We start from the raw sequence: 13,770 nt of genomic DNA on the forward strand, positions 1-13,770 counted from the left end.
TTCCTGCTGCTTCAACCTTGTGCACCTTTGATCCCTGCCCCACTAAACTGGGTGCTGGCACAATGGTACCAAGCTTTTCCATGGCTCTGGCCTTCAGAATAGGACTTGCTTCCTTTACGTAGACAACTACTACCTGTCCTTGAAGACAGATTCAACTCGGCTCTTTCAGAAAGCTTCATTTGAATGTCTTTTCTGCCTGGACCAGACTGTGCACCTCCAGGTCAACCTACTGTCACTCAATTACAAATTTCCCTTTTCATGCTTTCTTACAATCTGGTGCAGAGTAAGTACTCAAAAAGTGTTCAGCTGATAAATGGATTTTACCCAGAACTTTTGCTATGTACTTACTTTTTTTCTTTTCTTTTTTTTTTTTTGAGATGGAGTCTCGTTCTGTCGCCAGGCTGGAGTGCAGTGGCGCGATCTCGGCTCACTGCAACCTCCACCTCCTGGGTTCAAGCGATTCTCCTGCCTCAGCCTCCCAAGTAGCTGGGACTACAGGCACGCACCACCACGCCCCGCTTATTTTTGTATTTTTAGTAGAGACGGGGTTTCACGTTGTCCAGGATGGTCTTTATCTCTTGACCTTGTGATCCACCCGCCTCGGCCTCTCAAAGTGCTGGGATTACAGAAAAAAATGTCTAAATAGAGACGGGGGAGGGGGAGTCTCACTACTTTGAGCAGTTGGGTCTCGAACGCCACACCTCAAGTGGTCTGCCTAGGCCTCCCAAAGTGCTGGGATCACAGGCGTAAAACCACCGCGCCCGGCCAGAACTTTTGTGATGTAATTCTGATAACCACATGCTTCGCTTGAAGAAGGGGAGCGAGTAGGGATAATTTCGTGTGTCTGGTCTGGGCAACCAACTTTAAGCTCTTTATGCTGGGATTTTGTTCAATTCTTGCCCTATACTTTAAAGAACTGGGGCAAGAGAATGCGAGTAGAAGGAAGAGAAGTATGTTCTTTAGGCTGCTACTCTGCAAGGTGGTTTGGGACCATAGCCTGAGTAAGCCCTTTCAGCTCTGGAGTCACAAACAGAGCGGAAGCCGTTTCCATAGCGACGGGAGGAGGGCGTGGCCGTGCCTTGCACTCTGCCGGGCTCTCCCAGCCTCCCGCAGCGGCGGGCGGTCAGCGCCAGCCTCCTGCAGCTCCTCCCGCCGCCCATCCGCACCGGAACAAGGTAAGGGCCGCGCAGGCTCGTACTTCACGAGCAGCCAGGCGCGAGTACGAGCCAGGCGTGAGTACGAGCCAGGCGACGAAGCTTCTGGTCGACAGGGTCGTGGGGGAGAATGAAAAGTGTGCAGAATGCAAGAGTAGACTGGGGAATGTGGGTCAGAGAGAGAGAGGCGGGGTGTGGTGCGCAGACAAGAAAATACAGTCGTAGTTTTTGCGACAGCTGCTTCCCCGGAATCCAACATCAGTCTACTTTTATGTTAAGATGCTGCTGCATCGCCGACTCCAGCTGTGTGCAAGACAGAGAGCGAGGGGCTCTGAGGAACTCATCAGAGCTATCCTGGAACTGTGCTTCCAGCCGTCACTGGGACGCGAGACTTTCTTCCTCCCTTTCTTTCTCTTCTTTACTGCATGTCCTCTTGGTAGTCATAAGTGGGTCCACGACCGCACGCCTCGCGTTGATGAGGCTCTGACAGGCATTACCCATGTTCCCACCTCTGTGCTCAACCAGGTCCCAGCCCCTGACACAAAAGCACGCGAAGGTGTGTGTAGATCACACACCCAGAGCTGCCACTCTGAGGAAATTCCCAATATTAGCAAATTTTTCCTTAAACAAAAGAGATGAACAATGCACAGTTTGAGGGTTTTTAAAGGCTATTTTGTGACATTTGCTGCATTTGAAATGTCCAGTAGCCCCTCAGAGCTTAGGAAAATTGTGACCCCTCTGACATGTCTTAAGCAACTGACAGCATCACCAATATTAATTCAAGCTTCACTGTCCAGGCTTAAGTGGAGACTTGGCAAAAGCAGGAGGCCATTTAGTGGAAAAGTTCAAACGGTGGAAACAACAAATGGCAATGTCCTTTGTCTTGCTTGAGCGATTTGATCACCTACATGTGGTCGGTATGTAAAACCTGGGAGTTCGAAGAAATTCTTCAAACATGGACTCTACCTGATTGGTTCTGTTACTTAAAACTGTTGTTTCTCTTGTTCGTTTTGGTCCTTATGGAGAAAGCAGAGGTAAACAGGAAGGGACTCTAGCAATATGCCAGCCACTCTTCCCTGACTTTGCTGTCTCCAACTCCACATATTGTTGCCTACAAGTTGGCTAGAATGCATAGTTCTCCAGCGTGTGGAGGACCCAGTGCTGGGAGTTAGTGGTTTTAGCTGACTCTAAGCCCATCGTGAGTGTGTTGTGATGGCTCCCCAAAGAGCAAGTGGTGGTGGAGGCTGCATTAATAGAAATGCAATGACCACATCAAAGGATATGGTCATGCTGCCTGACTAAGCAATGAGTAGAACATAATCCAGACTCTAGAAACTGTAGCTACTTTGAGATAATAAAACACTGGAAAATAGGAACAACCACAAGCCAGGCTCTCTCGGTCAGGCCTGGATGTGCCATCACATGAAGACAGGTTTGAAAAAACTTCACAAAATGCCTGGAGATGAGGAGGTGCGGGGGAGAGAAACAAGCTTTTTTCTACTCAACTTTTGAACATTCAAGAACTCTTGAGTAAACAAGAGGTAGATTTGTTCCTTGGTACTCTGCACAGGATAGCAAGGATCAGTGGAGGAAATTTTGCTCAATATACTTTATTCTTCCAAGAAGTATCAAGCACCAACCCTATGTAAATTAACAGTTGAGTGTGAAATGGGTTGCCTAGAAAAACAGTGCACTCTGTCACAGAAATATTCCAGCATAGACAGAGTGATTGCCAGGAATACCATAGAAAGAGGATTCTTCCCCAGGGTGGGAAAATGGATGAGATGGTCTCCAAAACCTCTTCTAGCTCTTTAGAGTCTGGGAGTCAGTGAACCCTCAAGAGTTTCAGGGATATATGCAGAGGGTCCAAGGAATTCTCTGGCAGAAATGAGTGTGACTTAAAATATGGTTAGATAGAAGAATTAAGACCTAGTGTTTAATAAATGAGTAGAATGACAATAGTAAACAACAATCTATTGTATATTTCAAAATAGCTAGTAGAGAATAATTTGAAGCCCTGACTTGATTATATATTATATAAATATAAATATATACATCTATTATATAGCAATTAAAAAATGAATGTAACTTAAGTTCATTAAAAACATTATCACCTGTTCACAGAATGCAAACAGAATCCCTGCAAACCCTGCGCTGCCACACTGTCTGCCCCAAAGACAGCCCCCAGGGCATAAGGATCAAGCTACTGGAAATTGCAGTAGAAATCCTAAAATCATAACAGGTAAAGCTCAAAAGACTTGTTTCCTTTCTGGATATTGAAGTATTCTATACATAGATAATGTGTATGTTTTAATATAAAATACTATGCAATGCAGTAAGGCTGGCACCTCTGTGGATCTCTCTTGCCCTTGAGACTTCGAAATCCTTGAAAACGAGGATTCTGTTTTATTTATCTTTGAATCCTCCATGCTTAGCACAGTAGCTGGCACACAGTTGATGCTCTGGAATTTTTTGATGAATTAATCTATTTTAGATTTCTCTTCCTTCAGCAAATTTGTACCAAGTTTTCAACAGACAAGTCACTGTCCTTACCACAAAAGGACTTTTTAAAAAATGCAGGCTCACCATCTATGTCCCCAAAAGACTAACAATCAATATGAAACAAAAAATATATACACCTAAGATAATTAAGTGACACTAAAACTCTTGACCAAGTGAAAAAATGAGCTTCTTAGGCAAACGAACCATTGAACGCTCGAGGAAAGAGAGGAAGGGGAAGGAGAACTCCGATCTGCATGTAAGATGAAAATGAGAAGGGCCAAACTTTTGGTTTCAGTCCTCAAAGGAACATTCACTCTAGTTCGGAACTGAGTTTATTAGTTATCTTCAATCCTTCGTGTAACAAGATATAAACGAAATATAAGAAGCATTTTAATTCTTTTCCACATAGCTCACCACATATTTTGAGGACAAAAAGGTAGCATTTGCAAAGCTTTGAGCAAGGGTTAAGTTGTACTGTTGGAAGTCAGAGTTCATGCATAAAAAAAGAAAGGCACAAAATAGTCTTTAATAATCACAGAATTATCCAAGGGACGGCAAAGTTGGAATAAGTCACAACAGATTTTTTTTTTTTCAGTCTGTCAGTGTTTTTGTAGAATTAAAGAAATTTAGACCCCAAAGGGATTTTAGAAGTCACCTGCTCCAGTCTCATCATTTTGCAGATGAGGAAACTGAGCACAGAGAGGACAAATGGCTCATTCAAAATCATGGCACTGTGTGTTAGGTGGCATTGAGACGAGACTCCATGATTCCTCAGCATTTCCTTCAGTGTTTGCTCCTTCTCTGCCTCCAGAGCTGTCAGAGCTGAACAGAGAAAAGGGCTCCAGTTGTTTGGCAGATTTCACATTTACTTTTTTTAACATGGGGTCTTGCTTTGTCGCCCAGGCTGGAGTGCGGTGGTGCGATCTCTGCTCACTGCAACCTCTGCCTTCCGGGTTCAAGAGATTCTCCTGCCTCAGCCTCCCGAGTAGCTGGGATTACAGGCGTGAGGCACTGCGCACAGCTAACTTCTTTTGTATTTTTAGTAGAGATGGAGTTTCACCATGTTGGCCAGGCTGGTCTCGAATTCCTGACCTCAGATGATCCACCTGCCACGGCCTCCCAAAGTGCTGGGATTACAGGCGTGAGCCACCATGCCCATCCCACGTGTACTTTCATAGTCTCCTACGTCTCTGTGAAGTAAAGGAAGGCAACACTCGATACAGAGTCTTGGCAGGAAAAATTTTTGTATTCATTTTGCCCAATGTTGAGATTTTACAAATCCCATGTCCAGTTGATGGCCAAAATTCTACCTGTTCTGTCTCCCAAATCTTTCCCAAGTTCATACTTCTATCCTCACTGTCACTGCCTTGGTTGAGGCTCTCATTCACTCTTACCTAGACACCCAAAATGCCTTCCTAGTTCCTCCAAATTGTGCTTCATGATATTGCCAGAGAAATGGTACCAGAATACAGATCTGATCTTCAGCCCAGGTTTAGCATAGCCACGTAGGCTCCAAGACTCTAACTTGGACTACGTGCCCCTTTACAACCTCATCTACCTGCCTGACCCTCCACCAGGAATGTCCAAGGACAGTGCTCAGAATTTCTGGAAAAGACAATGTTCTTTCATATTTATGTTCTTTGTGTGTCCTCCTCCATCTGCCCTTGACACTCCTGCCTGCCCTGCTCATTCTTCAGAGATGGTTCTACCCTGCTCAAGCGTGAAGGCTGCCTCAGCTCCCCCAGCTGACTTAGTCAACACCTGGAAGCATTCTCTGGGAGCTGGTTGCACAAGCCTGTATTAATACATCGATCACATGCATTGTCATGATCTACTTTCTTCTGTGTACCTCTTTTCCTGGATAAGGAGTTCTCTTTGAGGGCAGAGACCATGTCTGGTTTATCAGTCAAATTGTCTCAGCAAATGTTTATAGAAAGAAAGGGAGAGAAGGAAGAAGTGAAACTATGATCATAAGCAGAGAAGTTACTGGTAATTTTTGTTTGCTTTTGTGCAGGATTTTTTCATATTGTATGTATGTGTGTGTGTATGTTAAAGTTAATGTTCCTACTTACCTCCCCCAGCCCTACTGAGAAGAGGTCACTATTACAGTTCACTTCTTCTAGATCTTTCAATATGCCTGTATAAAGACATGCAAGCATCTTGTTTTCTGTTAAATAAATATAGAATTATATTACACACATGTTCTACTGTTTTTGCTCAGTACATTATGGGCACATGTAAAGATCTATCTTATTTTTTAAATGGCTGCATTATATTTCATAAAACATATGTGTGCCATGATTTTTTAACTTCCCATTATGGACAAGTTCTGATTTTTCAATAGTTATGCTGCAAGAAATGTCAGCATGACTTTTCTTTAATCCTCTGACTACTCTCAAACTTGTGGTGCCATCATCGTTTATATGGTGTCTGCAAGAGCCTGCCAGTGGAGTGATTTGCAGAAGCTGTCATAACATTTGCATTGGTTCCTGTTCTGCCGCTGTTTCTTGTATTCTTGATTCCCTTGGCTCTTGGCTAAAGTTAGAAGCGGAAAAGGGACTTGCAAAGGACACAGGGCAAGCAGTTTCAGCTGTGCTCTGCTAATGTAACAGGGAATGTAAGTGTCCTGAGACCCCTCTAAGACTCACCTTCCACTACAGAAATTACTGCTTACACTCGATTCCATAAATGTGTGCAAGGTTTTTTTTTTGTCTTGCAGTAAGTTAATTATTAATAGAACTGTGCTCTGAATGAAGAAGATGCAAACATGGCCAAATGAGAGTTAGAGGAAGTGTTTCTACCAATTGTCCCCCTTTTCTTTTTCTATAGGCATTGAACTATCTAAGTAGCCCATGAATACGCCCATCCTGTAGGGGGATATTATGTTTGTGGCAAAAGCATGAGGTTTACTTTCCAGTTAACTAGGGGAAATGGCTTTTTTCCCCTTTGGTTGTCTAAACTGCTAATCACCTGATTATCTCTTCCTCCTTCCCTGGCTTCTGTCTGACCTCCTGACCTCATGTGACCATCAGAAGGGAAGCAAGGGAGAAGCAGGGACCCTGCTCCTGCTTTTAGGCCTGTTGCCTTCTTTTCTTCAAACCTGCCTGCTTTCTTCTGTCCCTGAGTGTGTGGGCCATTACTTAGATTTGACTCCTCTTGCCAATTTATTTTTTACTTTCCCTCTTGCAGGACTCAAATGGATGCTAAAAAGCCAAGGAAATGCGATTTCACTCCCTTCCTGGTTTTGAAAGCAAGAAAGAAACAAAAATTCACCTCTGTGAAGGTAAAGATCCTTGAACTTTCACTGGGGAAGAAAGGTATCATTGCGAGGACCTAGGGACTCAGGAGCCAGTGCTGATGGTTGTGCCCCAAGCACCTCTGGGGACAGCGCAAAGGGAGAGGTGTGGAGGATCACGCTGATTGGCAGGGCCAAATCTGGGTGCGTGTGGAGGGAAAATCAGCAGAAGGGAAGGCCTTAATCTAACAGGTGAGCTGTATTCGAGAAGACCCTAGGTGAGCCATCCGTGGTATCTTTTATTCTGCTCTCTATATGTGAGGTCCTACTGGAAGTGTCCTGGAATAGTTGAAGAACATTTACAGAAAAGATCTGCTTTTTTTCTTATTTTTTTCTTTGAGATGGAGTTTCACTCTTGTTGCCCAGGCTGGGGTGAAATGGTGCGATCTCAGCTCACCGCAACCTCCACCTCCCGGGTTCAAGCGATTCTCCTGCCTCAGCCTCCCAAGTAGCTGGGATTACAAGCGTGCACCACCACGCCTGGGTAATTTTTGTATTTTTAGTAGAGATGTGGTTTCTTCATGTTGGTCAGGCTGGTCTCGAACTCCCGACCTCAGGTGATCCGCCCTCCTCGGCCTCCCAAAGTGCTGGGATTACAGGCGTGAGCCACCACGCCTGGCCAAGACCTGCTTTTTTTCTAATACAGACATGGTGTCTTTCCTTTCACTCTGCCTCAAAAACTAGTAAAATGCCACTGCACTGAAGTTAAAATTGTGATGGGATGACTTTGTGATAACCATCTATGGGATCAACTTCCAAATCAGGTATATTTTAAAAATCTAACACCACTCAGTTTGAATTTCTTAGTTTGTTCAAAAGATCGTATTGTTTGAGGTCTTTGTCCTGAAAGTTTCGCAGCAAACTTCAGCCCAAAGCATTCAGGTTTGACTTCTGAATCCTGCCTGCATCACTGTTTGGGAGAACTGGAGTTCAGCAGCCTTAACCCAAGGCCTAGCAAAAATTGTCCTCCTATAAATCACATACACTTCCTTAAAATTATGACTTTAGGTTTCCTCTTCCAAGCGCTGTTCCTGATTTAACTCTAGTGTTGTCCCCCTTGGGAGTATAACTCATACAAATGGACCCTAATGCAAAGTCCTTTGCTCCACCCCGCAACCCGTGCCACTGCCATGTAAAACAAAACACGTTTATTTTGCAATTTATAGGTGCAATTTTTAATACATAAAACAAACTTATTTTGATAAAACAAAAATTACTGTAAAATAATTGAAATAATAAATCTCCAGCAAAACATGCTAATATAATAAAGATGGCATTCTTTTCAAATGTTAAAATGTGATGCAAACACAACAGTCTTGGTTATGATTTTATTTTAGCAAAATCGTCATGAGGTTTGTAACTTGCACTTTTTTAAACTGCTTGAGCGCACATTTATTGAGTGCTGAGGTGACTCACACACGCGCCTTAGCAGCAAGCGCTATTATTATCCCCAATTTTACAGAGGGGGAAATTGATATACAAGCAAGGCCAATTAGCCCATGGTCATAATGCCAGTGAGTGGAGGACGGAATTCAATCCCATATTCTTTTTTAATTGTTATTAAAAAAATTTTTGAAAGTAGAGACAGGGTCTCGCTGTGTTGCCCAGGCTGGTCTTGAACTCCTGGGCTCAAGCAATCCTCCCACTTCAGCCTCCCAAACTGCTGGGATTACAGGTGTGAGCTGCCACACCTGACCAAATCCATATTCTTAACCACTCTCTTCCACGCCTCTCTGTTGCATAATGATAGCTCTGTTAAATGTTGTTCTGTAAAGTTCCTTATACATTTCAATTAATTTTAAAGAAAGCAAACTCTGTTGCAGTTACGATGACAGGAATTGTCAAAAATAAAATAAGTCTCGGGCATGAGGATTCACACCTGCAACCTTGGCACTTTGGGAGGTTGAGGTAGGAGGATCACTTGAGCCTGGGAGTTTGAGACCAGCCTGGGTAACATAGCAAGACCCCGTCGCTACAAATAATAATAATAATAATAACAACAAATTAGCTGGGTGTGGTGGTGCGCGCCTGTAGTCCCAGCTACGTGGGAGCCTGAGGTAGCAGGATCGCTTGAGCCCAGGAGGTTGAGGCTGCAGTGAGCCGCGCTTGTGCCACTGCATCCAGCCTGGGCAACAGAAGAAAACTCTGTCTCAAAATAAATAAAATAAAAAAATAAAAATGTCGCATTCAAAATTGATTTGATTATGTTGTATTTTACAGTAATTGCTGGCAAATTCACAGTATCATTTAAAAATACTCTTGAAACTTAAAACTACTGTGTTTGTATTGCTAGTCGTTCTGATGGGTCTTAAATAAATGTCTTTTCAACGTCTATTGGCTTTCCTCAATGGACTTCTCATCCAGTTGAATTTAATAGGTTTAAGTAAGGAAATGCAAACAAGTCAGTAACTGGCTTCTGCACGTGAAGTCTTGGGTTTCAGTGGACAGTTGTGATAGTAACTGGAGAAAGAAAATGAATTGTACGACTTATAATCGCTTCATCTAAAAAAACACTGAAGAAGAGAGAGCTGTGGATCTCACCATGTCTACTGCCCCAAGCAGGTGTTGAGAGGACAACTTATTGAAATAAATTAATCATTATTTATGTTTTTCACAATATTTAAAATTATAGATTATAAGTGTAATATTTATAACAATCAAGTATTCACATATTTTAATTTGGATCTTGGTAACATTCCAGCCAAGAGGAATTTTAAAATGTGATTTCACCGGACTTTAAGACAACAGTGTGGCGCTCTCTCTAGTAATCTGGAGTTCTTTTCAGAATGCCCTATTCATTTGGCTAACACGGGGTAAAACCTTGATGCCAGTGGAGAGTCCCTATCCTTTCTGCTTAGCTGGCAAGGATCAAAGAACTCTCAGGAAAACGCTCCGTGTTGTATTTATCGCAACTGCCGGCAGGGGGAACAGAGGCCCTTTGGTCCTCAGTCATCTCAACCAGTAGGCGGGAGGACGTCTGGCTTTTCTGCATCTCAGTGTTGCCTCAGCTGGTTTCTGGGGACTCGAGGAGCTAGCTGAGCTCCAGGATCACAGGTTAGGCTATGCCAGGAAGAGAACCTGGGAGAGAGTCCTAGGGAGGGAAGCTGTTAATTTAGGATATTATACTACGATCTCCCCGACAACTACAAGATGCTACAAAGCACATCCAGAATTGGGAACACCCAGGGAAGTTTTAAAGACTACTGAAATCAGAATCTTTAGGGGTCATAGACTTTTTTTTTTTTTTTTTTGAGACAGAGTCTCACTCTGTCGCCCAGGCTGGAGTGCAGTGGCGCGATCTTGGCTCACTGCAAGCTCCACCTCCCGGGTTCATGCCATTCTCCTGCCTCAGCTTCCGGAGTAGCTGGGACTACAGGCGCCCACCACCATGCCTGGCTAATTTTTTTTTTTTTGTATTTTTAGTAGAGACGCGGTTTCACCGTGTTAGCCAGGATGATCTCGATCTCCTGACCTTGTGGTCCATCCGCCTTGGCCTCCCTAAGTGCTGGGATTACAGGTGTGAACCACCACGCCTGGCCTATGGATATTTTTTAAAAAGTTATTTTCTATCATATGGGGACAGGTGTCCATTCCATCACCAGGTGTGAGACCTCAGGTCATTAAGTCTCTGATATTTTGCTGTTTGTGAAACTGGAATAATTATTCCTACATCCCCTGATTGCAGTGGTATTAAAGGAGGTAAGAGAATGTGAGCTCTCTGGCTGGCACATGTTGGAAGCCCGATAAGTATTGGTTGCTTTTATCTTTGCTCTGTCTCTCCCTTTAACAGAAAGGGGTTTCCTGTAAGAGACGGGCTTATCAGTGAGTGTCACACAGTGGAAGAGGATATCCGAGGGTCATTCATTGTCTCATTTCCGTGTCTCATCAGCACTTCCTATACAAAAAGCAGGAACAAAACAAAATCCTGATCCGACCGTTTGGTGTTGGGCAAAGGAATGGAAATCAGTTCAAGCTGAAGAGACAGCCAACAGCAGAGATGTTAATTGCTAGTTCTGTCTAGGTTTTTAGGTTGGCACACTGTTATTTATGGTAATGCATTCACCTGTTAAATGCAAATGGAAGACTCGAACTAGAAGAACTTGTAATGATCATTGCAAGTTAACATTAAAACGTTTAAAATAAAACCATAAGCAGCCAATCTAGAATCAGTGGCTCAGTGAAGATAGGCATTTACTTCTTTTCTTTTTATTTTATTATTATTATACTTTAGGTTTTAGGGTACATGTGCACAATGTGCAGGTTTGTTACATATGTATACATGTGCCATGTTGGTGTGCTGCACCCATTAACTCATCATTTAGCATTAGGTGTATCTCCTAAAGGCATTTACTTCTATATAATATCTACATTTGGAAGGGATTTGGGGCCCTGAAGGAGAGTTTTACGTAGTTTTCCCCATTCTTTCCTAGGGCCCCACTCTTTCTGAGATCTACATGGTAAGTACCAGTTCCTTTGTTCTGCGTGTTCATTGGTGCTTTAATTTCCAATCAAAGAAAGGAGAACAAAGATTTGAAATTACCTTTGGTTTCTGTCAAAGGAATGTGAAGTGAGCAGGAATTGGCGGGTGGCGGGGCATGTTTCTGAATACAAGAATTAATGAGAGCAATAGTTCCTTCTATTGAAAGCTTCAGACCATGACAGATAGAGTATCAGTTCGACGTTGGAGGTGGGGATAAGGAGATGTTCGGAATGCAATCCCTGCCCTCCCGGTGTGTGTTACAGCAGTGTTTGTTCGCTTCTTTCAACAATGTTGAGGGGGTCATCACCTCCATTTTACAGAGGAGGAAACTGAGATCCAAAGAGATTTATACAGCAAGGCACCTGAAGTTATTCTGGGAATAAAAGCTGAAATCAGGATTCAGATTTTATTCTGTAATTCATGAATGCTTTTCAAGAAATAATTTTTATTAAGTGTTGAGTATATATAAAATAATATTAAAGAAATATGTGTAAGGTATAAAGAATGATACTGCAATACAATGATCACCCTTGTGTGTACCCAACACAAGGTTTTAAGAAAGCAGTCCCAGGCCCAGAGTGGTGGCCCACGCCTGTAATCCCAGCAATTTGGGAGGCCAAGGCGGGTGGATCATGATGTCAGGAGATGGAGACCCTCCTGGCTAACACAGCGAAACCCCATCTCTACTAAAAACACAGTAAATTAGCCATGCGTGGTGGTGGGTGCCTGTAATCCCAGCTGCTCGTGAAGCTGAGGCAGGAGAATTGCTTGAACCTGGGAGGTGGAGGTTGCAGTGAGCTGAGATCGCGCCACTGCACTCCGGCCTGGGCGACAGAGCGAGACTCCATCTTAAAAAAAAAAAAAAAAAGAAAGAAGGCAGTCCCATGTGTGTCCCTCCCCATGGTATCTCATCCTGTTCATTGTCGCCTCTGAGATAAATACTCTCTTGAGTTTTACATCTATTATTCCACTAATTTTCTTTATCTGTTTCTATACCTTCTAAGCTATGTATTGGCTCATTTTGCATGTTTTTTTTAATATATATGGAATCATACTGTTGAGTGTTCTTCTGCAACTTGCTTTTTATGCTCAGTGCAAAGCCAGCGTACACTGGTATAACATTTGGCTGGGTTTCACTGGGATTGATTAGACCTCTTCTGGCTGATCATTACCTGTGCCCCGAGTCTTTAAATACTACGAATATCACCTCTGTTCTAGGAACACTGGTTATCAATTAATTTAACTGCCATGTTTCATTATACAGGAACACTACATTTTTTTAATCAGTTTTACAGTTAATGGACGTTTTGTTTTTTCTTGTGTGTTTGCTATTTATTTATTTTTTATTGAAAAGCTTTTTTTTTTTTTTTTTAGACACAGTCTTGCTTTGTCACCCAGGCTGGAGTGCAGTGGTGCGATCTCGGCTCACTGCAGCCTCCGCCTCCTGGGTTCAAGTGATTCTTGTGCCTCAGCCTCTGCAGTAGCTGGGATTACAGGTGCTCGACACCATGCCCAACTAATTTTTGTATTTTTAGTAGAAACAGGGTTTCACCATGTTGGCCAGCCTGGTCTCTCAAACTCCTGACCTCGAGTGATCCACCAGCCTCGGCATCCCAAAGTGCTGGAATTATAGGCGTGAGCCAAGGTGCCTGGCCATGTTTGCTATTGAAAATGATGCTGCTATGAGCATTCTTGTGCATCTTTCTTAGTGCATCTGTATAGGCATTTCTAAGGTGTCTTCCCAGGAGGGGAACCACTGGGTAACAGGATATGTGAATGCTTAACGTTACCAGATAATGACAAACTGTTTTCCAAAACATTGGTGCAAATGTACCTTGTCACCAGCAGTGTGCACACACTTCAGTCATTCCACGTCCTTTTTATTACCTGATATTGTGTGACTTTTTAGTTTGCCAATTTACTAACAATAACTTACCGTGTTTTTTTGTTTTTTTTTTTTTCAAAACGGAGTCTCGCTCTATTGCCCAGGCTGGAGTGCAGTGGCACGATCTCGGCTCACTGCAACCTCTGCCTCTCAGGTTCAAGCAATTTTCCTGCCTCAGCCTCTTGAGTAGTTGGGACTACAGATGCATGCCGCCATGCCCGGCTAATTTTTTTGTACTTTTAGTAGAGACGGGGTATCACTATGTTGGCCAGGATGGTCTTGATCTCCTGACCTCGTGATCCACCCACCTGACCTCCCAAAGTGCTGGGATTACAAGCATGAGCCACCGTGCCCAGCCAATTGATTGTATTTTAATGTGCATTTCGATGATGGTTGTTAATGAGATTGAAACTTTTAAAATATATTTATTGGCCATTTGTGTTTCCTCTTCTTT

General features: G+C 43.2%; 1 protein-coding gene across 9 annotated transcripts in view; it reads left to right on the forward strand.

Annotated features, from left to right (window-relative positions):
- The first annotated feature begins 1,095 nt into the window (after positions 1-1,095).
- The window catches only part of DYRK4 (dual specificity tyrosine phosphorylation regulated kinase 4), a 41,821-nt gene continuing 29,146 nt past the window's right edge, over positions 1,096-13,770 (forward strand). For 6 of the 9 annotated variants that reach the window (XM_058442750.1, XM_058442751.1, XM_058442758.1 and 3 more), the window contains exons 1-4: positions 1,096-1,175; positions 3,279-3,396; positions 6,846-6,939; positions 11,382-11,408. In XM_058442750.1, coding sequence (XP_058298733.1) covers positions 6,853-6,939; positions 11,382-11,408 — 114 coding nt within the window. In that variant the 5' untranslated portion in view covers positions 1,096-1,175; positions 3,279-3,396; positions 6,846-6,852. The remainder of the gene's footprint in view (positions 1,176-3,278; positions 3,397-6,845; positions 6,940-11,381; positions 11,409-13,770) is intronic. The other 3 variants (XM_058442752.1, XM_058442755.1, XM_058442756.1) reach the window with 1 other exon arrangement.

This window comes from Hylobates moloch, unplaced genomic scaffold, assembly GCF_009828535.3.
Source record: "Hylobates moloch isolate HMO894 unplaced genomic scaffold, HMol_V3 SCAFFOLD_8, whole genome shotgun sequence".
Lineage (NCBI taxonomy): Eukaryota > Metazoa > Chordata > Mammalia > Primates > Hylobatidae > Hylobates > Hylobates moloch.